Below are 26,868 nucleotides of genomic sequence, written 5' to 3' on the forward strand. Positions count from 1 at the left end.
AGTATGGGTTGAGTTTTTATTGAATGGATATCGAATAGAAATGGAATACAACAACAGTTAATCTTTTCTCAAGCCAATAGTCCGCTCTTCAATCCCATTCTTAGTCACGATTTTGAAGTGGATCGAATCTCCGGTATTGATCTCGCGCTCGGTGGCCGACACAAAAAGATCGTGGATGAGGTTCAAGGCCTCCTCCATGTCCATCTGGGCCTCCGGATTGCCATGGGCCAAGTTCATCTTGCCCACCTGGTTGTCCAACATGGGCTGAAGTAGGGAGCAGGCCGTACCGGCCGCACCAAATTTGAACTTCTCGACACACCCCACAGGGTCGTAGGAGTACACCACGCCCTCGCCATTCTCATCCAAACCAGCCTAGAAGTAGAAGCATGCCATTGAACCATTACGCACTAGTCGCTTGTATGATTTAAATTCCATAACAACGGTGGAAGGGCCTGGATTATGATTTGTAGGAAACTTATCAAAACGGCATTTTTGTTCCAGACATAAAATGGTACTCGTGCAAAAGGGCTCTCACGTCAAGAAAATGGGTTTTATGACCGGTTTGCCTCATTGAGGGGATTCAAGGTCCATTACGAATGATATTTCATTCGAATCATGTCCATGTTTCAAGAACAACTCCTAAGTAACTTCCGTGAACGTTAATACAACTTGGAAAAAGGGGAAGGCTACATTGTGAATATGCGAACGACTCCTGAAATGATTTTTCGCACTCTTGTCCAAGATATCGTACACGACTACTAAGCCATACATCGAGATAAGTGCGTGCCATTGCATATCCGTTTTTGCTCCTTTCAAAATGATAACTTAATGATCCCAAAGTTGCATTGGCTCTTCAAAAAAAGAGTTTCATACACTGATAGAGCTAATTTGAGGTAGTTCGATCTATGGCTTGATTTCATAGAACAATTGAGACCACCCCGGATGGCCCCTCAAATGCAACATGGGCAATATTTTGGTATAACGGACATGAAATTGAGCGAGCTTGGACTACTTCGAAAGGGATGGTTGGGATGTTGTGCAACTAGACAAAACTTGGGAGAAGACGCACTCAAGCCCACCAAACAGAGAGAGCATTTATCAGATAGGCATGAAGGGAAATCTCATTTAGACTTGCAAAACCATATTGGTTTAAGGCCCAAAAATCCAGGAAACTTTAACGGCTGGTTTTCGTGTCTTTCCTTATACCAATCTGCATTTCCAAGTCAAACAAAAACGGAAGTAAGTGAACGTTTCAATCTTCTTTCTTGATCAAGTTGTGGAGAGTTAATCCTTGTGGGAAATGTATTGAACTATTGAACATGAAAAATCTGGGTAGACGGTACTTTGAGTCGTCGTCAATTACGCGAACGCATCATAAGATGCTAATAAATTTCTGTATTTTCAACGCCAAATGCCTTTCGACCTATTATAAGGCACTATCCCTGGAATTTGTCCCTTCCCCTTCGGCTGGCTTGGCGGGAGTGATCTATCTATATATATATGACAATGTTTGGAGACGGCTAACAAAAGTATCAAGTACGCCCTTTAATGCACTAAAACAGGCATGAAAGCCAGTCAAGACATGCTTTACATTCCCCCCCCAAAAAACAAATAACGCCTATCTCCCACTTATATTGATCACTTTTCAAGCCTACTCTGACCTGACCCCATTTGCCGTTCTCCATTCCTCTTCGGAGAGATGTCCGACTCTGTCATATCCGTAATTATTCTCATAACGGAGAGGCAAAAAGTGCCGACCAGCTGTTAGTAAGTAGCCGGATGAAGGGCACACTTTTCCGATGAGCCAAGGAACAACACAATTTTGGCGCCCAGTCAAAGCGGTCTGAACCAACCCATAATCTTGCCATAAAAATGGTCTATTTTCCACGGAACACAAGGAACATGGTTCCAATCATTTCACCCCCCCCTCACACATGCCACCTTTCCGAGTCGACTGACCGTGTCTGGCGTGTTCTCCACCCACTAGACTAATTTCAGGCCCTGCCTCCCCCCCCGCCTAGCGGTGGATAAGGAGGCGTGTCGCCCACCCGGCGGTTGGGCCGCACTCACCAGAATGTTGTGGGTGTAATAGGGAAAGAATCGCTTGGAGTACAAGATGGTGGCCAGCATTTGGGCCAGGGCGCCCGTGCTCATGGGCTTGGCGTGCTCGTGCCAGTACATCTTGGCCCGGGTCTCCAACAGGCGGGTCAAGGTCAGGATGTCGGCCCAACAGCCCGACGAGCCCAACACGCTCCGCCCGCCCTCGCCCAAGGGAAACAACTTGGACTGGGTCCGGCTCATGATGGAGTAGCCCGAAGGCAGGCGCGTGTCCGACGCGATCACCACGTAGTCCGACCCGCCGATGGCCACCACCGAGCCGTGATTGTTCGAGTACGGGTTGAAGCGGTGCTCCACCGGGCCCGCACCCGCCGAATAGTCGGGCAAGGCCGGCTTAGCCGGCATCAATGGCGACGACAGACCCAACATGATCCGGGTAAGACAAATTTGGGACGGATTTCCAGCACAAAAAATGACCACTCACTCAGAGAACAAGCACAGATCAAATGAGAGAAAGAAGAGAGATGGCCCGGAAGAACAGCGTTGCCATGATTTCGAGCTCGAAAGTGGCCATGGGAGGTTCCTTTGAGCGCCTAGTTGGCCTGAGTAGGACGTAATTCGGGCAGAAATGAGGGTCTGGAGCTCACAAATTAGTTAAGGCTGGGATTCGAGCCAAAAGACAGAGCCAAGTCTCGCAACATCTCATACATGATTTTGTCATGTCGTGGGCCATCTATGTTATTCCACGTCGTTGAGCTTGAAAAAATTGCCACTTTGGGCAATACTGGCTTGTGGGAAAGACCATTTGGCTACGCTGATTTGGCTAGTCTCTCCAAATAAGTGAAAGACTAAAATAGCTGGGAAAACGCGTAAAGGCGCAAAGTTTACAAAATTGGAAACCGTTGACCTGACTTTGTGATTGCTTTTGCATTTGAAGTTGACTAGCACGCTGACTTTCAGACCCCCTAGGCCTGTTAGTTTAATATGAGATATACCACCAAACTACATATGACCACGAAGTTATTGGCTTGGTTTCAATCGCATACAATAGATTTAAAGAATCTTAAAAAGAGCGGCTTAAATTTCAGATTCGTATTGCCCATTTCCAAACCGCCAAAAATTTCAGAAAAAGCGCCAAGCGCCTGTCAATATTCCTCCTCGTCAGGTGTAAACAAAAAGCGCAAAACTCAAGCAAAGTCGCAAGATTTGGAGACTTTAAAAAGCATAATGACTCGGTGAAAATATCGCCGCAATCATCAGGGCTGCTGGATTAGCCACACTTGAGTAGGCCAGAATTGATCAAGATTTAAGGTGGGAAATGGGGCTGAGATTGAGCTTGGGCCTAAAGGTCGATAGCGAAGGGCTTTGCTATTTTTTGATAAAATCACATTCTGCATCGGCCCATCTGAACACTAAAGATAAAAGTGTTGAGTATCTAAAATTTGATATAAAATAAGGATTGGGCAAAGGTCGGAAAATTGCTTGTTCTTTATTCAATATGCGATGAGAGGTGGAGGTCACCTCTTAGAACAAGCGATGGTGGCCCATCAATCCATGGTACAAGCGATCCCTTCGATGAAACAATAAATATGCCAATATCATTCACCCTAATGTCATTACTCATTAGCGTCACTGTAAGAGAAATAAGTAGGCCATGAGATATTTTCCAAGTCATTGTTAACAGAAAAAAACAAGGAAAACTTGTCATTAGAGAAAACCAACAGCTAAAGGAGCCAACACCCTCAAAAACACGTACAATATCTAAAAGCATTGTCCTCTAATATTCGCGGATAAGACATAGAGGATGAAAAAGCATTATCATTCCCCCCAACACCCACAGCTGATGCGACTTGCTGGACAAAAATCAACCAACCATAACCAAAAGCTTAAAACATTCAGAAAAAGAATATATTAAGTCTAGAAGGCCATTGTGAAACTATTAAAGTCAATAGATTACACTTTAGGAGGTTTTTGGCAATCCAAGTGGTAAGCAACGAATGAAAATTTTAGCGTTTGGTTGAAGAAAAATGCTTTTCATGGTTTAGTTCAGGGGGCTTCCGCAATGGAGCAGTAGTAATCTGGCTATTTTAGCGGGACTTCCAGCCATGGAATTGGGTTTATGTTTCAAGAACAAGAAAGGAATTATAGCCACATCGCCGTAGCTTTTCGCCAAAATACTCTCAGACAAAAATGCTTCGCGCGAAACATGTTTTCGACATCTTTTTTATGCTCTTAGTTATCCACGTAGTTCCTTTCTTCGACTTTCGACTTTTAATCGGCAATCTTGTTTGTTATGGGCATAGAAAACCATAACTAGAATGCTTAAGTTCAACAGGAGCTGTACCGCATGAGCATGTTTTCAGGTCAGCTGACGCTGGTGGAAAAGGGACACAGATATTTCGTGAAATCTCACATCAGGCAAGTTGAATTATTCTCATGAAACGTTGGTTATTCCTCTTTAATCTTAATTTCTTTTGAATCTTACAAATATACAGGTAGAAAGAGCGGTAAAATAATAAAAAAGCATCCTTTTTTGTCAGAATACATGTAACATGTCAAAGAAAGATTCCGACATAAGTAGACCAAATCACGTACTCTATTGATTGCCCTTGTGTTGCTAAAACACATCTCGAAAATCTCGAAAGTGTAACAAAATGTATCCGAAATTGCAACGCAATGATGAGGCATTCTGAATTTAGTTTCAATCTCCCAACAATGAGCTTGAATGTGGGAGACATGATTGCGCCTTTACGTGATCTAGGTAATTCCGACACCTCTGGAGGTGAGCCTAAACCCAGGCTTGTTCCTTGGGTTTCAATTAAGTGTTTCCACCACATAGATGAAAACTTTAACTTAAGCCCCATTTTAACCTCTTCAATATTTAGTTCCAAAAAATGTGTTTGGACAACTTACTCAAACCCGCTTTATGAAGCGTGCTGAACGAGAGTAATTCCTTGGCAAGGAGTCGTATTAGGGGTTTCTACTCTGAATTTGGACGAGCCGTCAACGATTCAAATTTGTACCATAGTTGTCCTAAGTAGGTTGACTACGAATGAAACATTTTTTCCACCAGCGACAGCTGAGACGAAAACATGCGATCGCAGCGCCCTTGATCGATCTATATATGAAGTTATCTATGGTTATGGGCCAAATAACCCTAGTCGAGGATTTTGGCAAACTGACCTTTAGTCACGCTGATTGTTTGTTCACCAATAATGTTTTTGGGTCTCTCGGCCGTGATCAGTGCCACCACATCTGGGAGCTTGACGCCCATTTGGCGCTTTTGGCCCAAACATTCCGCGGACTCCGTGTGACTGGCGCTTTAGGTTGTTCCCTGAAAATCCTTCCGCTTTGAATGCATAAAACCAGGCCAAAAATAGGGGATGAAAAATCATGGCCAGCATTGAAAACAGGAGAAATGAAACATTCATACCATTCATACTCAAGTCAGCAGGAGTTGTTACCGGGTGATAGGTTCCATTTCATGTTCTCGCCGTCAAGAAGTATGATCTTGGTTCGGGTATGGTTGTAATGAACCTGGTGTTGTAATCTAGGGCATGAAGTCAGCGCCAAAGCTACTCTTCATCCGGCCCAGGGGACTGTCTTGGCTCTTTTAGTTGACCATCAATTTGAAGTCAATGGTCTTTTCAAAAATCTTGCGCTTTTGGGTCCCAGGTTTTGGCGTTTTTTCCCGCCAGTTTTCCGGAAGCACTGTCTGTTGTGGAGGGCATCCAAGCTAGAAAGAGAGAGAGAGGGCCTTCTAATCCAAGTTTCCATCCAAGTTTCCATCCCTCAATCCGGTTGAAGACTGGAGACATCCATCCTTGAAAGCCGCATTGCCCTGCTTGAACTGGACCCATGAGCCAATCCCAGTGAATGGACCGAGCCAAGCCCTAAAGTCCTAATCAGGCCGTGCTAGTATGTCGGACCCGGGACCACAGCCACAGCCACCTCCGGCCGCCACGCCCACCTCGACCACCTCGACCACCCCCGCCCCCTGGTTTGCCGATTGGAAGTTCTTTGTGTCGGGTCAAATCCAGGAGACCGTCTTGTCCATCCTAGAAAAAGGCGGGGCCGTGCAGAAATCATACTTGACGCCGGGCGTGACGCACTGCTTGGTGGGCGGGGAGGCCGATTTGGACGGGGAGGTCTCGGAGGCCGCGGATATTTATGAAATTCCGGTTTTGAGTCAAGATTATGTGCTGGACACGCATCGGACGGGTCGGTGGCCGCCTCAACCGCCTTATAACCCGTTGACGGCCGGTCAGGTCTTAGGGGCGTGTCGCTTGTGTTTGAGTGGGTTAGGTCCGGAAGATAGCCGCAGCCTGTGGGCCTTGATCCGGGCCCATGGTGGACAAGTGGTGCGGGAATTGAACGCTAAGGTCACGCATCTGATTGCGCGGGATGGTTTGGGCCCGAAATATGCGGCCGCTGCCCGCCACGGCATTCCCGTGGTCACGCCCGATTGGGTCTTGGACGGGATTCGGGCGGGTCAGTTGCGCGATCCGGCCGTGTATCACCCGCGATTGTTACTTTTGCCGGGTCAAGTCCCGCCCCCGGTCAAGAAAATGCGCAAGAAGCGTGTGCCAACCGTGGTGGCCCCACCCCCACCTCCGATTCCCCCCGTGTCTCGTGTCCCCCGACCCGTGATGACGGATATGGTCACATCCACTCCGGTGGCCATGCCCATTGCCTCGGTACCTGTCGCCAGCCCAATGGTCACCGCCCCGCCCACTCATACTAACACTGACGCCCATCGGGATCTGAAGCCCCCGGTATGCACTCCGCTTCCGGTGATGACCGAGCCCACTATCTCGTCGATCTCGAAGGCTGAAACCGGCCTCACCCCGTCCACACCGGTTCACCCCAATCCTCCCGTGTCAGCCTCACCCGCCCTGCCGGTGTCCAGTGCCCCCGCTACTGCTATGGCACCGCCAGCCGTATCGATGGCAGAAACTCATCCGCTGCCGTCAATTCCTCCGCCCCAAGCTCCGGTCATCCCACCCTCAGCCCCGACTCCCACCTCGATCCCGCCTGCAGCCGTATCGGCGCCCCCGCCTACAAGCACCACCTCAACCTCCGAAGGGTTAAAAGTCAGTGCCGGTTCAATACCCCGCCCTGCCCCCGGTGTCATTCAGTCTCAAGCACCCGTGGTCCATGCTCACCCCACCAATAACCCCTCAATGGAAGTTGGATCGGTTCGACCACCCCTCTCCCAACCCATGGGCTCCACTCCCATATCCTCCGCTGGACAAGTTAACATGATGCCGCAGGCCGGCCCGCCTCCGCAGTCCGTTCCATCGGCCATGGCCCAGCAGCCGCGCATGCCTCAACCCCCGTGGCCCCCTCAAACTACGCAACAGCCGGCGGGGCATTGGAATCAGTCCCAGCCTCAATTCCGCCCCCCAGCGGGTCCTCAGCCGCCTGGCATGCCTCAACCTCAACCCGGTTGGAATAACGGACCGCCCGAAGGTGCGCCACAGCAACTGATTATCCGTCAACCGCATCGAAGTCACCAACAACAAATCATTCAACGGCATATCGCGTCACTCTCAGTGGAGCAAAGGAACAGTTTCACACAGATGAATCCGAGAGAAAAACAGCATTATTTGGCCCAACGAGGCTTGCTTTTGTCCAACCCGCAAATGCAGCAACAACAGCAGCAGCAGCAGCAGCAGCAGCAGATGATGCAAAAAACCATCACTTTAACGGACCAACAACGGGAAATGCTTCAGACTATGGATCCGCCTCAAAGGAACTTGTTCCTGCAAAAGATTCAGAGGGAACAGCAAATGCGTCAGCAACAACAAATCCTGCAACAACGCCAACAACAACAGCAGCAACAACAACAGCAACAGCAACATCAGATGGTACCTCAATCTCAAGGAGGTATGCCACCACAAGGCCCTTCGCAAGTAATGGTCCAACAAGGTGGTCCTCAGGGCCAACTTCAATGGCAGCAACAAGGCCAAGGCTTCCCTCCAGGCCAGGGTGGTCCCATGCCCGGTCAACAAGTCATCCGCGTGCCTCATTCGTCCCCCAATGCCTCCATTATGTCCCCGGGTGCTGGGCCCAATAACCGAATGCCAGTTCCTCAAAGTGTAGCTGGTCAACCGAGACCCACTTGGTCGGGGGAAACCCACCCAGCATTAGCTCAGGTCCCAAGGACCCCTCAGCAGTTGCAGCACCTCCAACGCCTCCAGATGCAAAGAGAGCAGCAGCAACAGATGGATCAAACCGGCGCCATGATTTCCGGTCCCCCGGGACCCCGACCCGCCATGGGTCCTCAAGCCATTATGGGCCAACCTCAAGTACAAATGGGCGGCGTTCCGATCTCACAGCAACAGCAACAGCAAGCTCAATTTCTTCAACAACAGGCTGCCATGCAGAATGGCTCCAATCAAAAAACGAAAGTGGCTCTCGCCAACATGATCAACAACCGTTTAGGACAACCACCCACGTCTGGCGGGATGCCCATGGGAAGTCCACAAGGCATGTCACCCCAACAACCTATGCCAAATCAAGCTCCCAATCCTATGGGAGGTCCACCCATGAGTGGTCCAATGGGACCCGATGGAAGTGCCGCAGCCCGATTGCAAATGATGAATCAGCAATTGCACCCACATCAAGGTGGGCCACACCCGCACATGATTCAACCGGGTACAATGTATAGAGCCCCCGGGGCTCCTCCCCAGGGACCTAGATTCATGTCAATGCAGCAACAGCAACAACAACGTATGGAGATGGCCGGCCATCCCGTTGGACATGTAATGGGACCGGGTGTTCCACCTCGTTTTCCAGGTGCCCGGATGGGAATGCCACCTCAACCTCAGCAACAGCAGCCGCCGCAACAACAACAACAACCACAACCGCAACAACGCCCTATGGCTCCAGGACAACCACAGGGTCCGAGAATTCAATTCCACGGCCATGATCCAAATACCCGACGTAAGTTATTTAAACCAAACCCAGTCCAATTGGGCATTGAAATAAGCGATCTGTTTCTCCTTAGTTCCCCCCGATTTGTGTCTACTGGGCTGCATTTTTTACATTATTGATTACACTGAAGATCCGGATAAAGCTAAATATGTACCCGACTGGAAAAAGGTTATAAAACAGTTCGGGGGCGAAGTGGAAGAAGAATACCATCCCCGACTGACACACATTCTCTGTATGACTCAAGACAATCCAATTGTGCAACAAGCGGTCCGAGAAGGCAAACGTCTGGTTACCACCTACTGGTTGAACGATACCGTGGTTCGGAAAAAAGTCGGACCCCCTTGGAAAGCAATTCACTTTCCATTACCTCCCAAGTAAGATTGAATCGGTCTAATTCCTTCTTCAAGTGTGTTCAGTGTTTCCAAATCAGATATTTGGATAAATCAAATATTTGCTGTTATTGATTTGATTTAATTTGAGGTTTTTTTTCGAAAAAAATCTAGCTTTTAAAAATTCAATTGAGAATATGAAGAGTAGTGAAAAAAAAGAAAAGTCACTCATGTAAATGTTCCTTTGAATCTTTAGTTAGTTTTGTCAAAACAGTAAGCAAAGCTATCAAAGTTTGTTTTGAGTAGTTATAAAAGAATCAGTCACAAATGGACAAAGAAAGTTGCACCTTGCACATTGTAAAACTTACCTATGTCAGAAGGTGTTCTTACATCTTAGCTTGGGAAATTTTTACCAGGCATTTCTTTTGAAAATCGTGCTACTATTAGACAAGAACCGTCACATTTTGCAACTAGACTTATGCAAATGAAAGAAAATGATCGATCACAAAAACTTGAAGACTGAATAGTTCATTGTCCTCAACACCTGATTGCCCGCTAAAAAGATTTATAACTTAGAAACAAAATTGGGTAACTGTTTGTCTTTTAAGCTGTTGATTTAGTTCACGGAAAAAAACACAAATATTCTAGAAGCACTAGTTGCAATCCAAACGTTGCTTGTTTCAGTTTTACTCCACCCTGTGAGAATATGATTCTCACTCTGACCGGATTTGTGGACCGAAATCGCGACTGGGTCAAAGACATGATCGCCATGACGGGTGCCAAGTACACATCGTACTTTTCTCGTCACAACCACGTCATCGTTTGTCAGAGGTAGATAATCTGATCACTCGATCGTCTGAGGGGCGCATTTTATGTGTTTTCTTCTCTTTTCCTATTTTTAAAGTGCCACTGGTGAGAAGTATAACAAATCGAAAGAGTGGAATGTTCCTGCCGTCTCTGTCCAATGGTTGAACGACGTCCTTTTCGGAAACGGCAATGCTGAGCAATGTATGCAAAATCCCAAATATCACAACTTCAAGATGGAAGACCCGTTTCGCATGGATTACACCTTGGTGCCCCACTTGATTGCTGCATGGAAGAACCCGATCCGTGTGACTCCGGAGACGTACAACAAATTCAAGGCCAATCCACCTGCTCGAATAAAGAGGAAGGCTGAGCGTCAAAGGCTCGAAAAGGAAGAGGCCAAACGTTTGAGAGAAGCCGAGGAGATGCGGGGTGGGATGCCTCCTAACCAAGGCTATCCAGGTCAAATGATGCCCAATGGCATGGGCGCACAACAGCACCAAAATCCCATGATGATGCAACAACAGCAACAGCATCATCAACAGCAACAACAAATGTCCATGGGAGGTGTGCCGCCACAAATGGATCCAAATGGGTTTAATCGGGACCAAAACCATAGTGGTCCTGGACAACAAAGTGCCAATCCTGGCAATCCTCAGTCTGGAGAGCCCTCAAAGACCGGTGAAGATCTCAACCCAAATGCGCTCACCGACAAGCAATCAAAGCAGCCAATCAAGGCTGAGGGCAATGAAACGTCCGAAAACAAAGAGAATGACGCTTCCAACAAGTTCAAAGTGGTCTTAACGGGCTTTGGCCCCACTGAAAATGACGAACTGAAAGCCCTGGTTCGCGAGCTCGGAGGTCAAGTGCTTATGTCCCAACACGCCCAAATGGCCAGCCACTTAGTGATGCATCATCTCGGCCGATCAGTGACCTTCTTTTGTGCTTTACCTCACGTTCAGTGGATCTTGTCTTCGAAATGGATCAAGGATTCTAAGAAGGAGGGCAAATTCTTAGGTAAAGTGCCAACGCCCATATGGTTTGGTCGGGTTTAGGTGATTCCATTATTTTCTTCCCGCCAACAGCAAAAAGCGTGTCATGGGCAGTCTTTGGCGTCCAGGAATGGTCGGGGCCTTAAGATTTATTTTTTTAATTGATATTTTTGCCTTTTTAGCACTACCATGGCCTGAATCATGAAACTCAAAGTTTTGAATCGAAACGTAGACGCCCAAGTGCATATTTCTTTCAAAACCATCAATTACTTGCCTGAAACAATTATCTGCTTCAAGTACTTGAAACTTGATCATTTTAGTTGATCTGAAGACTTTAAACTTGAGATGCAAATATTTGGCTGGGGGAGAGGTGATTGATATCTTTTTAATGAAATGTGTGCCTAGGTACCTATTTTTTGATTGAAAACTATAGCACTCATTTTGCTAAAAAAGCTTTTAAAAAAAAACACGGAAAAGCCCAAACTAGTTCCAGTCGCCTAAGGCTACCCAAACTGCCCATGCCACTGTTTTCCCTCTGGCAGTAAGAAAATAATGGAATCAGCACCTAAAATAAACCCTTGAAGGCCACTCCTTATTAAGGTCGTACCCTTATCAAAAATTAACCTATTCCTTCTATACATTAGCCGAAGCCCCGTACAAACTCAAAGACGAGTCCTTTGAAAAGCAATTCAATTTCTCTCTTGAAAAAGTCCTGAGTTCCTCCACCCGAAGTAAACTTCTAGAGGTAAGTAATCCTATTCAACAGCAACCAAAAAACATTCTCATCAACACCTTTTTTTTGCTCAATCTCAGGGCAGGGTGTTTTATCTGACACCGAGTATTAAGCCCGCCATGCAAAAGGTTCAGTGGATCATTGAAGCGTCGGGGGGCGTGGTAGAGAACCGTCGAAGACGAGACATTGCCCAAATCAAAGAAGCCAATCCTCCGGACAAGGACCCTTCCTACATCATCATCTGCTGTGAACACGACCTTCATTTGGTGGCCGATGTGTTGAAGGCCAAGTTGTGGATCTTCAACGTGGAACTCGTGCTCTCGTCCGTCATTCGACAACAACTAGACTTTGACCCAAGTAAATATCTCACCACCACACCCGTAACTTCTTCCACTTGAGAAAGCGAGAACCATGGCCCGTGATTCCACGACCAATATTCCAGCACTCAATAATTGGAAATGTTATAAAGTTTATCGCCCATTGTTGCTCTCGATCTGACCCCTGTGTCCAATAAAACCGCCAAAGTATTCCATGTGCAGGAGGTCGACTCAAAGTGTGAGGTGGTTTTCAACCCTCGAACCATCTCGAAGGTAGATGCACCATATACGTACGTATATAGAGTACAGTACGTGTAGTGTGTACGGTAGTGCTGTGTGCATACAATGTCCATACTAGGAAGGGGAAGAAGGAGAGAGTGGATTTCGGTGAAATTGAGATGAGCTAGCCAAAGCCGATCGTCATTGTGCGATGGCTACGGTTGTCAATAAACATTACGCATTGGCTTCCAAGAGATTCTGAATATCCAATGGATTCCCTCGGCGTTGCCCAGTCGAGCACAGACTGATTGGCATTTCATTGGGACACGAGGAATGTTCCGTTGGCCGTTGGTTGGTCGTGGTGGACCTCGAATCTCCGATTCTTCAATGAATTCAATGCCTATCGAAGCTTCAGAGATGAACGAGGTGGAAACAAAGGGACGGACGTGGACGGACGTGGACGTGTTGCATTTAATGTGACAGAACATTGACATTCCTCTGCATCCAGTGCTTGCACTCGTTCAATTAATCCTGCTTGAAACCAAACAAGGCGGTGACTCCCACTTCTGCCTGTAGCACAATGCCCATCGAAATCCCCGAGTTCTTGCATGAAGATCGAAGAGTAGCTCTGGTGCAATCTTTGGCGCGGCCAAGCTCATTCGCCCTCTCGTTCATGATGGCCTCATTATCCGACCATAAAGTTTATCGACTGGACATTTTGATTTTATCACTTGTCAAAACGCAAGCTTCAAGTTGGCTATCACCTCAGGATCTTGATCCGGATCCACCTTTTTCCAACGACGGACGAGCAGCCATGAGTGAGTCGAGTGTCTTGTAAGGGATAAGTGCATGATCCAGACTAATATCTCGAGAATGACCTGAGTAATGACGGGGCTGTAAATTGGCTAAAGGCTTCTCCTTCTTCTTTTTCTTCATTGGACAACGGCTTGGTGGGGCTAATTCGATTTTCAATTGCGATATAATAAAGGCCACCTCTCTGAGCTCTGGATCATCCACCTCCTCATGGCGGTTCATGGTCATATTTGTGGCTTGCTAATGGCAGTGGGCCAGTGGCAATCCTAGTTGATCATACCATAAATTTTTGATTACCATCGATACCTTCTTGACACGTAACAAATGATGGTTGTTGCTCTTCAAGTACAAAGTAAAACTTGGTTTGTGCTCCAAGCTCATCTTGCTTTTGTAATTGCAAATCCCCAGCTACACCAAGACAGAGCGATCCGCGTTATTTATGCCACAAGATTAGCTCACAATATGACCATGTTAACTCACGTCCACTACCTGTGGAATGTGTTGTCTCGTTGCATGCACATGTGAGAAATGTTCATGGATGCAGTGGAATAAACACAATAAGACATGGTGTAGCCGAAGTGCCCAAGGACCCACAAACTAGGGATTCTTCTCCAATTATCTTTGTAATTAGCCCTGCAGAAAATGGCTATGCTTCTTGAATCTAATTGGAGAGTGAGTTTGGCACCACGAAAGAGCCGCCACCCAGAATGAACGTCCTCTAAAAGCAACACAGCATTTTGGGCATTACTAGAATCAGACAAATCACCACGTTTTCAAACCTCACACCTGATCTGGAAGAAATACGCTTTCTTTTCCTTCAATGGCGATCATCTCAAGCTCTTTCTCTGTGAATCATGCGAGTGCTAAACCTCCGTCCATCTTTCCACTTGTGTTGGTATTCAAATAAAAACGTGTCCAAGGCAGTTCACCATTCGGCATTCAAGCCACCATTCCGTTGAGCTCTCTGGACTTTGACACATCTTTTTTCTAATGGACTTTAAGCTACCCAAAATGTTTCTTAGTTCTTCAGCTGATGGTTTGGTTGACCATCTTTCAATTTCCATCCATCGAAGATTGATTTAAGCTCAGCATCATTATGGAGGTTGGGCGGGAATATTGATTTGATGGAATGTTACCATGTACGGACATGGGTCTCCGTCCAGCGCTATCAAGACGTTCTCTGTTCAACCAACCAACCAATGAATGTGGTGGGTGCTAGTGCTATGTGTACTCTGTCGCACACTAACTAATCCTCCGTCCAAGCTCTTAACGAAGCCAGAAGGCTGTACTCGAAATGGTTTTCTCTTGTCCAGCCGCACTTCTTATTCTAATGATGCCATGTGCGAGGGGCTTGTCGGCGTAAATAGGACCGTGTTTTTTTTATTCAACATAGCATGTTTCTATTAGAAATTGGCATCTCTTATTAATAGCTTGTATTATGAGCAAGAAAGTTGAAGGAAATGAAATCAAAAGTTAGTATTCATTACGAAATAAATAAACTGATTAAAGAAGCATTGATCGCATTCATGGGATAAGTTAATGATTGTCCTAAAAGACCCCTCGCTGAAGGGGTTCATGAGTATAAGGTCGTTGTGGAATGTACTTGCGGATAGAGCTTGTGGACCATATTAATGCAACCCGTTCAAAGAAACATGATTGAAGGAGCCTCTTTGGCAGTCTCCTCACGGAATGTCAATGTTGAAGCCTTCGAAAGACTTGGTAGCTTTTCAATGAAACTGCATGAAGATTAAAGTCTTGCTTTTTGATTTTGGCAAATTCATGGACCATATCTTGGCAAAGCTCGTCAATTACGAATGACGATAGACCTGTCTGAACTTCGCAGCCTTGAAAGGCAAACATCGAGTCAAATATCTGCCCTCATTTAAAACGCTACTACTACATTCCGCAAATGACGAATATATTCGTGACAAATACCAACGCCATTAACAGTAAGCAAAAATTGGTGGATCAATTGGACAACTGAAATTGCAAATGGGCCGTGAATGGAAAAGGTAAAATGAATCCGAGGACATAATGGGCACAGATCAAACGACAATTTCGACTCAATTGGACATGGTTGACCTCGTTGAACTTCAAAAAGTTCCCAAAATACTAATTGGCGTGACTTTATCCTGAGTTAAACTGCGAATATGAACCTTGAGTTGCCAACTGTTGTGCTTAGCTATTCATTGGGAAGTGCTGCATTAAAAGCCCCCCTTGAACAAGTTCAAGATCGAATAGGCCAATTCTTGGCCCAGGCATCATCATCATGATCATGATCATGATCTCATCTAGAGACTGACTTCCTCTGCAAAATGGCGAACACGAAGAAGTCACTATCGAAGCCAAAGAGGAAGTGCAAGATTTACGGCAATATTTTTCAGCTCATCTCTTCTGGGGTTTCCTAGTCTCATTAGTTGAAAGAGCTTCTCTCTCATTCATTTCGTCACTCGAGAGCATCACTAAAATAAAGTGGGCCCATCGAGAGGGAAAAAAGCATCATGTTCATATAAACTATGTTCAAAGCTGGAATCAAATTCGACGGCTTGAGTACTGACTAGTGTGTACGTAATATGTAACAAGACTGATGCCATCGGGGCTTCTTCACGAGCGTTAGATTCACCAAATTGCCGGCTTTATTGCCAATATCCTCGGGCAACAGGTCACTCCCAATATTTATTGGCTTTTCTCCCTTCAGTGGACTCAATTCTCCAGAAACCATCAAATGTTTTTCCCAATCTTTCTCTTTTCTGAAGCTCTGAAATATTCACCCATTCGCATTTTGTTCCTCATCTCAACGTAAAGTGTGGCAGTCCCTATTTGTACTCTATTTATTGCAGGGTTTAGACTTGTGTTCAATGTCGGTTTCTCGGAGCCGTGAAATTGACGCGTTAAAAATGCCCGATATCGTGGAAATCAATCTCTGTCATTATCCAATAGAAAAAGGTTCATTGGACGTGATTTGAAGGGACTTTTTTGGTCAAAACTTGTTGAATTCCAGTTGCTTGGCGGGCAACCACAAACACGACTTGGGGTGAATTTCATTTTTAGAAAATTTGGCTTTGACTTCAACGGAATCTTTCAGATTTTCACTCTTTGCGGTCGTGATCGATGGGACAGAGGGGTTTCTCTGTGTACTGACTATGTACACCCAGCTCTTTGTACGTGATTCGATCTCTTCACAGAGCTGGGAGAGATTCTCCAATTCTGGAAGGGAAGTGATCCATTTGCCTAATTTCGTGTCTCTTCCCGCCATATTGTGCAAAAAAAAAGAGCGCCGAGCCAAAAAACTGTCCATGGTAATAAATAATTACTTGTCATCGTCAGTGGGTTTTTTGGGTGGACAAGAATAAATGCGTACGTACTCGTGCATTGGAACGGTATTTGGCGATTCGTCGTGCACAAATGCTAGACATTTTTGCATTGGATAGATTAATGCCCGCTATGCTAAATGACTTCAACGCCCGAACAGAATTGGTCGTAATTTTTCTGGTGGCTAAATGAGTCTGTTTTAGATAGAATTTTGAGACTCATGAGTGTTTCATTAGTGGAAGAATAGATAGTCGAGCTAAAACTGGGGTTTTAAGCCAAGTCACGTATCTATCTTTGGGACATCTCAATTCTCCCGCCAGGATAAAGCTCGAGCTTTGTGCTTGAAGCAAAAAAAATATCACCTACCCTGCCAATGAGTTCGATGAGCATGGTTCACAGTGCATCATTCAGAGGAAGACACAATATCCGGGCCCAAATGATCCACCCATAGAACCAAGATCGGAGGAGATCGGAGGAGCTACAAAGAGTTCGTGCGCCAGAACTTTTCCTTCCAACCTGACACGACTAATGACTTTATTGATTGAGTTCCAATAAATCCCAAATGACTGGTGCACAACGAGAGACTGACACGCCATTCTTTTAACCCAAGCACTATTGCATTTTTGGGATCTTCACCATCCACTTTCAAGCCCAAGGCAAGATATAAACCGGTGGTCAAGCCTCTTCTCCTTCAACAAGAAGAAGCGAGAGAAAATAAAAAAAGACCATAAACCAACTCCCGGACGAACCGCCCGTTTCTCGCCTGGCTTCTTTATGGAGCTAGTACTCACTTTACTTACTGTATATATTCCACCAATCCAAGATAACCCACACCGACTCAAACCGGTGCCAAAGCACCTCCAACGGAATCAGCGACAAATTGGCTCCATCTAGGAAAGAGTGACACCATCAGATGAACCCTTTGGAAGAGATTGGCTCGATCATCGGCCACAATACCTGCCATTTGCACGTGGTCTTCCGGGGACAGATATTCATATTTGAGACCCAGACCTTGTGATAGATGCTGTCGAGTTGGGGGTCACTTTTTCTCGCTCGTCGACCAAGCTTGATTGGGTGGTGGTTGACTGGTACGTGTGTGCAGCTCTGTACTCATGCATGGAAATGGAAATATGCCTGTCGTCCAAGTTGGATCTAATCATGGGAAGAAATCTTGTGAGGTCACACTGTGCGAACAGCCGCAGTGCTAGTAATAATGGTGACATTTAAATTCCTGACTCCACCCGCCACTTTTAATGTTCAAGCTCTTCAGCTCTTCAGCTCTTCAGACGCTTGGTCACATTGACTTGGGAGCCCATTATGTGGGCTGGCTTGATCCCAATGGAGGAAAACCAAGCTTGGAGAAACTTGTGTGAGCATAAAGAGAATTTCAATGATTTTGAACATGAAAAATTGAAGAAAAGGTGCTGGAGAGGTGGGAATACAGGACCTCTTGGTCGATTCATTAGACAGTTGTCGGCGCACATTTGGAACCTAGTGTGGTGTATTCGCAACAGACTTGTTTTTTTTTTTAATGTGAAGCCATCCTCATAACAAACACGACAAATGTTGTGCATTTGAAAGCTTCTTAAATCAATGATGTGTAAAATGAGGTTTACACATTAGATTTCGCTTCGATTCATTAAGTGCGTCTGGCCTTCTATTCGGTCGTCTCTTTCTTTTCGAACGAACATCCCATCTCGTTTGAACATGAGGTTTGACAATGGACAAAGGTGCCATCGTGAGGAAGAATTGCTAAATTGTCACCAAAGGAAATTAGTCATGACTTGTCGGATTATAATGAGTAAAATATGCAAAAAGAGAGTTGGTCTCTAATGAAGCTCACGGTTGGGTTTTTGTCCATTCAAGCGACACAAATCAAATTCTAGCATTTTTTCTTTCTAACCGCCCAACTCCAACCAACCACGATCGAAAAGCTCAAGAACGAACGAACAAACTAGCACATGGAGCTCGGGTACACACGTATCTGCAGAGCTCTCTAATCAAACATAGGCACTCCCGAATGTCTGTCTTTTCCAGCGAACTTGCAATTTCAATGCACTTCATAACGAAGCTGGAAAGTTCAAAATTGGGCCCCATTTTTGACAGCTCGAATACATGTTTTTGGGGGTATGTTCTTCGACGAATGTGTGGCCAATCTCGTTCTGTGGAAATGGCTTGCAATTAACGCTCAACTCGCTTCTGAGCTCCCCAAGTGCATGAAGGGCTTCTCAGAGGCTAGAAAAAGAGAGAGGGGGTTCGATTGATTTATGCCTAAAGAGAGAGATTATCACGTTTTATCAGATAAAACCTGTCTTGGAGCGACACAACCACAATCAAGCTCTTTCCTTTAATCTTCAAATTTCGCCATTTGTCAGGGATCACAACCATTCAAAACGGGGATTTAAATCTCGTAAGCACTCGAAAATACTCGTTTTATCGGGTTTTGAAGAGACTTAGGTGCGCAAATCCCGATCATAAATCACCAACAATAACAACAGTAATGAATGATAGTAGTAATAGAAAAGAAATAGAAACCCGAAAGGGTCAGTGCCACTAGACTTTCTCAAGTGGCATTCGGGTCTTGGAAATTGTTTCCATCTCCGAGCCAATCTCGTATCGGGCGGGTTTTCTCGGCATTTCGCATTTTTAAAGAGAAAATAATTCAAAAGTGGACTCCAACCATGCCTCCTTGAGATTCCACCTTCAACCCATGGTAAATCATCTGGAATCACACGAACTTGATCCGCTGATCCAAAGCCGATCATCTGTTTCTGGGGAGTACCTGCTCAGCAACTCAAGAACTAACGAGATGCCCTAATTCCACAAATTACGACTAAATTCACCGGAAAGATTAGATAGATAGATCTTGGAATCTATTGATAGAGCTTCCAAACACTGTGTGCTCAGCTCTGACTGAATGCCAAGCATTGTGGTCGGATTGAGATTTTACGAGCAGATCAAGTCTCCGCCTTCTCTTGGCATTTTGGTCAAATCTAGAGAAGAACAACAAGAGAAGGTCCAACTCGACTGATCTATTACAGTTTCACCATTACACTTTGCAAATGAAGTAACAACCTGGGTGAATGAAAGGAATAGGGTTACTCTTCTCCCATTTTCTTTGCCACTGAAAACGATTTATTTTTGAAAATGAACATTTTTTGCAGTATTTTTTCCCCCATCCGTCCCCAAATTGAATCTTGACAGATTAGTTCAAGTACTGAAATGTTTCCTTCAACATATTTCGCTCTTAATCCATGAATGAAAACCCTGCGAAAAAGTCATCTCCTAGTTATTGTCAACGGCCATTTTTACAGAGGAACCCGACGGTTGTTCCCTTACCGAACAAACTCTTTCTAATGGTGTTCTGTCCTACAGCATTTGGCTATTTTGTTCAGGTCACCCTGGCACCAGTCCTAAGAGAAAGCAATGGGGAGGAGAAGGAAGTTCCAATCCAAACAAATCATGGTGAGTCATTGAACCTTATGGAAACATCAGTTGATATTTCACTGGGGGAAGTTGCGGTGTTTAGTGCCTGGGATTTTGGATTGAGGAAAACATATTCTAAATAGGAAAGACGAGAGGCCTTAGACGTGTTAAGGCAAGTAATATTTCAGGAGATGTTGGTTCAGTTTCAAAGGAGATGATGCAACAACACCTGTGGATCTTGGAATTTGTTTATGATGAAAGAGGTTGGGTGAGGTTTTCACTTTCACATATCTTGATTATCCGTTCAAGGCTTATTTTATCAGTTTCCTGATAATTGAATTAAATTATGTTCATTAAAGCCGCTGTTAGGACATCAATTTTGATCGCAAAGAACTAAAAAGAAGACAAATAGCTAGTCCAAGGTCACTTCTCTTCATGGATACCTCTACTTTTTTTTACCAAACCACTCGAAGCTGTTGTGGGTAGAAGATCGAGCTTCTTGGTCAGTCCGTTTCTATCTACATATCTATCGGGTGATGCACCTACTGCATCGAAGCTGCCTAAGTAATGTAGTGGTGGTTGTGGCCGTGGTTGCGTTGTAACTTGAACAGCTCAGAAGTATGTAGAGAAGACGACAAGTAGTAGCTGATTCGAGATTCCCCATGACCAAAACAGAAGAGGGTCAACCAAAGAAGGAAGGCTTGCAAGTCTTGGAAGAAACCGGTCAGGCTCTGGAGACAGAAAGAGAGATGGAGAAATTCTAATACCTTAATGGCTCGTACATCCAATTCATAGCAATTGATGAAACATCAAAACAAACGGAGTGTGGTCCAACTGGCTTATGTCAGTCCATGTACAACTGTACATGCACTCGTACGTTTAAAGTAGAGGGAAAACACTTTCACACTTGACGGTGCTCAATGGCAAAGGATGCTTTTATGGACGGTTATTTAGCTCTTACTTCGGAAGTCATTAGCATCTCGGGTTCGTAAACGGTCGAGCAATTACAATTCAATCGCTACCGAGAACATCACGCAAGTTAGACTGTTTACTCGAGGACTCGACAATTTACGGAACAAGTTGAAAGTTTTAAAACAATGGACGACTCTAGACGAGCCAAGATTATTGAACTCGGAAGGTACGTACTACCTAGGCTGGCAGTTTGCCGCTCGGGAAAACAATGGGGAAATTTAGCCAGGAGGTTGCTCAATCCTCGAAACACTGAAGAAAGATCGACAGGGAAAAAAGAGGTGTTCGCTACTTCTCCACTCTTTGCATTTTCACCTCTTTATTTTCATTCCAAGCTGGTTTGACCGTTTCCGCCACTTTCACTTTCGGCAAATACACTTCCAAATTCCGACGTCAAGTGGTGGACGGGTTTTGCAAATAGTACCAGTGCGGCTAAACCAACACTCACTCGCTGGTCCGAGTTAGTAATGGTTGTTGTGGTAGTGTTAGCTACTCGGTTGGTTTATGTTCAATATTCATTTGAAACTGGCTGTGATTCTCTTTGACAGGGTTGGCTGAATGAATGAGTGAGTGGAGCTCCATTTTTTTATCACACCATGAAAGCAAAGGCCTTAGGATTCAAAACTGGGCGGAGTTGGCCATAGAGTTAACATGCGGCAGTAAAAAATCAATCCTGTCATGTGGATTGAGGATGAAATGTTAGGCACGCCTGTTGCACAAATGTCAGGTCTCCGGCATTTTGAACCCAAGACTCATCGCCTTGCATTTTCTGTTCTCCATCAGGAATTCAAATATGGATGTGAGTGCGTGAGTACTCCTTATGTCCACACGTAGTAGGTACTAGGTACTACATCTATACTCCATGTATAACGAGACGAGAGGGCCCCCAAAATGCTAGCTCGCACACCCAACTTTACGTATTACCTTGTGTATGTGGTACCAGTGGTACTCGTCAAGGCCCTTGAAGCATAACATGCCCGAAACATTTGCTCCCTCACAAACCCGTCCACAGTCGTTAAAATGCCCTATTAAGTTTGGCAGAAATGCCCAAAACACATCTTGGCCTTTTTCTAGCCCGCACAACCATAAGAAGAAATTGTGATTTTATCGTTTTATGAATTCTTGCCCAGCAATAAGTGTATTTTTTTTTAAGTGTGTTTTGCAAGAATCACTAATGTCCTTAGTTATGAAAGTACTTGGTAATGCATTCACTTGAAATACTCAAGAAATTATGTTCAAGGGTCTGCCTTATGGATTTGGGGTTCTCTTGAAGATCCTGATAAAACTATATAAAGCCTCGTTGATTTTCTTCCAATATTCATAGATTGTTTTATTAGACGTAATTTTGATAGTTTCAAATTGGTTTGAAAGATATATGCAATAAGTGTTTCTTTGGAATGGCGCACAGGGTTTTGACCTATTTTGGGGATCACGTAAGAAAGGCGATTTTATTTCCCCGGTGTGTATATTGAAAATGCTTATTAATTGTTTGGGCATTTGAGTTTAGGCATTACGAAAAACCTCTTCAAAAGAGCATATTTTGAATTAGAGTAATTGTTCCTTAAGATTTTGTGAGCTGGGAAAATAGTCAGGATGTGTTTGGGTATTTCCCTTCAAACTTGATAAGGCGTTTTAACTACCGTGCGTCGCCATTGAAAACTTTCTCTTCAATGAGAAGAAGAAAAAAACTTGGACTGCCCGGAGCAATGGAGTGGTAGTAGAACTAGTAAGAAAAGGCGTCTTTGGAGTCGCTCAAGGTACCAAGACAGCACCTCTCGAGGATCCCTTTGAGCTATCATCAATGATCCTGCTGCCATTCTTCTTCATCATCTTTCATCTCCATGCCCACGAGAAATGTGTGAAGGGGTCAAGCCGAGGACTGAACGCAGTGCAGACCTCTAAAGAGTGATAGACCAGCGAGCAAGGCTCTTGTATTTGTGCTTGAAAAGCCGGTATTCGCAGAACACATGCCACCTTGTGCATACGGTTAGAATACGACGTGAACCCGCACACTGTACATGTGAATGAATCCATGGACAGTGTGTACTATCGGGACTTTGGGTGTACTCTGGGATGAAAAATGAGAGAAAATGAACAGACGAGGATATTTCTTCATTGTCGGTGGACCCCCAGAAATGCACGAGAAAAGCATTCCTCGGAGTTTCTATCTGAGAGAACAAAATTACGGGTTGAGCAGATTCTCCTGTTTTAGGCCTGCAATTAAGTGAGAAATGTCTTAATCCGTAACCTCGCAAACCACTGTGTCACGGTTGATATATGGGATGTATAAAAAACCAACGTGAAGTCCATAGCTATTGCATTCCAACGGATTGTGCAAAAAGATCGGATTTGCAAGAGGTTGGTCGTCCATTATCTGGTTTTTGACAACAGCAAAAGAAAAACGTTATCAGCATATATTTGTCAAATTGAAACAACAATTTAATATTGATCTATAAGATGCTTGTTACTTGTTTACTTAAATAAACGTCTGAAAACTCGCTCCAAGAACGGTAGGACAAGAGAAAATACCGCAATATCATTGTTATTAATCTAGAGATTCCCAAAACGAGACCAATTTCATGGATATCCCGACGAATATGTTCCAATTTCTTGAGTCATCTAATGACCAATGTAAGATCCAATCGCCGATCTTTTTCTGAATGTATCCGTATTTGGCTAAAATGTGAAAGACAAGATTTGAAGATATTTAGCAGTTGGTTGATAGAGACAGGATGACAAAATAAAAACATTTGGGTACTTTGTTAGGTTTGCTGGATGAATGTGATAATTGGGTTCGTGTAGAGAGTAATCAAGGTAACGGGAAGTAGGTTGGCTTTTGTTTCTCTATTCAACATGAACTGAGACAATTACAGTTGCAGGAACCTTTTCGAAATGAAAACCTCATCCTTAATGATTAGGTCCACCTAATAAGGTATAGTTCTATAATTCCAGTACATATATAAAACAACTAATCCATCGTCGGTTTGAAAACAAAGACGCTTCTCACTTTAGTGAAGGGTAATGATAAATCTAAGCCTTATCATATCTATATTTTACTTTTTCCATCGTCAAATTGAACCCCTAAAATTTTCGTTGTGCGCATTTTTAGAGTGAATATGATGAACACTGAGCTACAGCTTCTGTCAAATTGTATTTTTCATTGTTGAGACGATTCAATGGGATTTGAACAAGATGGGAATGTGGTAAAAAAAATGACGACTCCATTCTCATTTACGAGGATCTATCTTCTTGAATCCAATGGCCAGAAGAAAAAAAAGTATGACGTAAGGGATATGCAAATAATACCAGTGGTTCGTAGCAATAACTACGCCGTATTCTCTGTTATATTGGTTTGGACTTGGTACCGGATACCAAAACCGGCAAGACAAAGTAATACTATTCTTGGAATGTTGGAGTTCATCATAATGAGGTGGTTTTTTTAACAAGTGTCCCAAGGGGCTTGATGGCAATCATCAGTCAAAGGTGAGCAGAATGATAATCCCCAAAAGGGATCATTCTACGGGAAGAAGTGATTGAACATTGGAAGTGGCATATTGAATAGGGATGCAATTTGGACATTCCAAGGGAAAGAAGTGACACCTTTAAAAATGCTCATCAAACTACAAGAGATCGGGAAAAAATGATTTAAAGCTTTTGACATGACTGTTTCTCAAAAGCATTCTATAACATTTGAATTTTATTTGAAATGATGGTGAAATATTTTGATCATGGCAACAAGATTTAAAATGAAAAATGCGTTTATCTACTGTAGCATTTCTTGCAAAAACAGGTAAGTTCCTTCGGTCGGCATAATTTGAGGAAAAGTTTTGGCTGGTTTTGGCAAAAAAATGACAAGCATTTGAATCTGCCTCAGAAATTTAATGACAAAGTATAGATATATCGCCGATGCGTTACTATTTGTCATGGCTGCGTAGATTTGCTGTTTCAAGAATTACAAATGAATGGCGTAAGATGATTGTACCACACAAAAAAATACGGGAGTTTCCCCAATGTAATCAAGAGAGGACAAGAACAACATTTCGATTCAAATATCCCGAGGTCTTCTATGTGACCTTAGTCGCTTAACCGTTCAATTACAAATCGTCAGGTAATATTTGTCACATTGACTCGCTTCTAACCGATTTCTTTATTATAAAGAGAACGCCATTTAGTACATATTGACCAAGACGAACCTTGACAAATTGCTTAGCAAATGAGATAACAATGAAAACGACTCTCATTGACATGGCTCTTGAAAGGAGGCAACAATCTGTTGTCTTGTTCTTTGTATAATACTTGCTCTATTTCTGGACTGCAATTCATTCATATTCAGTAAGTTCAGTGTAGGATGTAGTAGTGAGCCGTTGACAGTGGATTCAGAACCATTGACTCTCATGACTTCATGGCAACTTCAAGAGAAAGCTCTCTTCGAAGCCAGGGTAAGAAGCACGAACAGCGTGAAACTACCTGTTCGTCAGGCATTCCTCATGGCGTACTTGCATGTTAATAGCCTTTCGTGACCCTCTAATATGACGAGAGAGGCCTTTTCAGACTCCAAGTACGACAACCCTGATCCATCCGCCATCCCACTTTGGAGTCATCCGGATCCCAGATTTGCCTTTCCAATGGTTGATATGGATCCTGAAGGCATTGTGGCTGAGACCGAATACAAGCATCGGGGCCGGATCGAAACGGCCTTTCATCAAACACAAACCAAGCTGGTTATTGGTGGCGGATTGGCCCTGGTTGTGTTGATCTTTGGGATTGTTTTGATTGCGTCATCGGTCCACACGATTGAAGAGGGCAATGTGGGTATCTACTATCGATTGGGGTCGCTTCAAGAGTTCCACTCGTTACCGGGTGTCAATTGGAAGGCCCCGTTCATCACCACCATGGAAGAGGTCATGGTGAGGCCAGCCACGGATGAGATCGAATCTGTGAGTGCGGTCACCAAGGACGGCATTCAAATCTCGTTCTTCAAGATCCAGGTGATCTCCAATGTCGAGATTGACTTATTGATCACACTGATCAAGAAATTCGGCATCGACTTCAAGCGTGCTCTGATTTTCGATCGTATCTCGGAGGAGTTGCGAACCTCGTGTGCCTCTCAAAACATTGACGAGGTCTACAACTCGGAGTTTCTCAAAATAGCTCCCACCGTAAAGACCAATGTCGAGACGAGCATCAAGCGACTCGGTCTGGATGGAATTCGCATACTCAATCTGGTCATCCCCAAGCCGGACATTCCCTCCGACATCGCTCAGAATTACAAACAGGTAGAGTTTTCTAGAATTATAACTCTGACCCCCCCTTGCCTGCCTGCCTGCCTTGGCTTCAAGGGCTCTGACGAGTATCGAGCCTGAACTGGTCAGAACTGATCCCAAGCTGCTTGTTCTATTCTTAGGTGAAAGTCCAGTGGACCGAGCAATTGGTGGCCACGCAACAACAAAAGACGGAATCGATCAAGAAGGAGACCGAAGCCCTGAAAGCTGTGGCGGATGCAGAGCGACAAAAACGAGTTCTGACCATTGATCTGGAGAAAAAGATTCTACAAAAGGAGACGGAAAGAAACGTGAGCAAGATCAACAACGAGATCCTCAAGGAGCAAGAGGAAAACGTGGCTCGAGTGGAAAATTTCAAGAAGAAGCAGGCGGCTGAGGCTAATCAAGTCTTGTACTCGGACAATTACGTGAAGCTAGAAATGGCCAAGGCCATCAGTAACAACACCAAGTTCTATTTCTCGGGTGATCAAAGTGCCCTGGGAGCGATATTCAACAAGATCTTCGCCTTGGCCGTACAGCAGGTGATCAAAGTGCCCTGGGAGCGATATTCAACAAGATCTTGTCAAATTGAGTCGGACCAAATATATTTGTGTTTTTATCCAAACTATGATAACAGTCTACGTACCCTATACCTACCTACCCTTTCTCTCTCTTTCTTTTGAAGTCTTGTCGAAA

General features: G+C 44.6%; 3 protein-coding genes across 5 annotated transcripts; 2 read left to right on the forward strand and 1 right to left on the reverse strand.

Moving 5' to 3' along the window:
- Positions 1-2: 2 nt before the first annotated feature.
- Positions 3-2,576, reverse strand: LOC131887399 (proteasome subunit beta type-1-like). The gene is made up of 2 exons (XM_059235996.1): positions 2,071-2,576; positions 3-372 (listed from the first exon to the last, which is right to left on the reverse strand). Exons 1-2 carry the CDS (start codon positions 2,485-2,487, stop codon positions 58-60), a joined length of 732 nt encoding a protein of 243 aa, XP_059091979.1. The 5' UTR covers positions 2,488-2,576; the 3' UTR covers positions 3-57.
- A 3,186-nt stretch (positions 2,577-5,762) lies between these two features.
- Positions 5,763-12,391, forward strand: LOC131887400 (PAX-interacting protein 1-like). Its single transcript, XM_059235997.1, has 6 exons — positions 5,763-9,006; positions 9,071-9,371; positions 10,011-10,157; positions 10,231-11,147; positions 11,767-11,867; positions 11,936-12,391. The coding sequence occupies exons 1-6, from the start codon at positions 5,979-5,981 to the stop codon at positions 12,251-12,253; spliced, it is 4,812 nt and encodes a 1,603-aa protein (XP_059091980.1). The 5' UTR covers positions 5,763-5,978; the 3' UTR covers positions 12,254-12,391.
- A 7,585-nt stretch (positions 12,392-19,976) lies between these two features.
- On the forward strand, positions 19,977-26,800 carry LOC131886362 (erlin-like). Of its 3 annotated transcripts, none has more exons than XM_059234662.1 (4): positions 19,977-20,114; positions 25,463-26,187; positions 26,316-26,655; positions 26,715-26,800. In XM_059234662.1, exons 2-4 carry the CDS (start codon positions 25,537-25,539, stop codon positions 26,762-26,764), a joined length of 1,041 nt encoding a protein of 346 aa, XP_059090645.1. In that variant the 5' UTR covers positions 19,977-20,114; positions 25,463-25,536; the 3' UTR covers positions 26,765-26,800. The 3 variants fall into 3 exon arrangements, with proteins under 3 accessions (XP_059090645.1, XP_059090646.1, XP_059090644.1); XM_059234663.1 differs by lacking the exon at positions 19,977-20,114 and adding an exon at positions 24,232-24,394; XM_059234661.1 differs by lacking the exon at positions 19,977-20,114 and adding an exon at positions 25,168-25,350.
- The last annotated feature ends 68 nt before the right edge of the window (positions 26,801-26,868 follow it).

The sequence above is a fragment of the Tigriopus californicus genome, chromosome 9 (assembly GCF_007210705.1).
Source record: "Tigriopus californicus strain San Diego chromosome 9, Tcal_SD_v2.1, whole genome shotgun sequence".
Classification (NCBI taxonomy): Eukaryota; Metazoa; Arthropoda; class Copepoda; order Harpacticoida; family Harpacticidae; genus Tigriopus; species Tigriopus californicus.

Coding starts and splice junctions, on each gene's coding strand:
- LOC131887399 (XM_059235996.1), bottom strand. CDS start 2,487: ATGTTGGGTCTGTCGTCGCCATTGATGCCGGCTAAGCCGGCCTTGCCC. Junction 373..2,070: donor ATTACACCCACAACATTCTG/GTGAGTGCGGCC, acceptor TTCTACTTCTAG/GCTGGTTTGGATGAGAATGG.
- LOC131887400 (XM_059235997.1), top strand. CDS start 5,979: ATGTCGGACCCGGGACCACAGCCACAGCCACCTCCGGCCGCCACGCCC. Junction 9,007..9,070: donor CCATGATCCAAATACCCGAC/GTAAGTTATTTA, acceptor GTTTCTCCTTAG/TTCCCCCCGATTTGTGTCTA. Junction 10,158..10,230: donor CACGTCATCGTTTGTCAGAG/GTAGATAATCTG, acceptor CTATTTTTAAAG/TGCCACTGGTGAGAAGTATA.
- LOC131886362 (XM_059234661.1), top strand. CDS start 25,314: ATGGCAACTTCAAGAGAAAGCTCTCTTCGAAGCCAGG. Junction 26,188..26,315: donor TCGCTCAGAATTACAAACAG/GTAGAGTTTTCT, acceptor TTCTATTCTTAG/GTGAAAGTCCAGTGGACCGA. Junction 26,656..26,714: donor CACCAAGTTCTATTTCTCGG/GTGATCAAAGTG, acceptor GCCGTACAGCAG/GTGATCAAAGTGCCCTGGGA.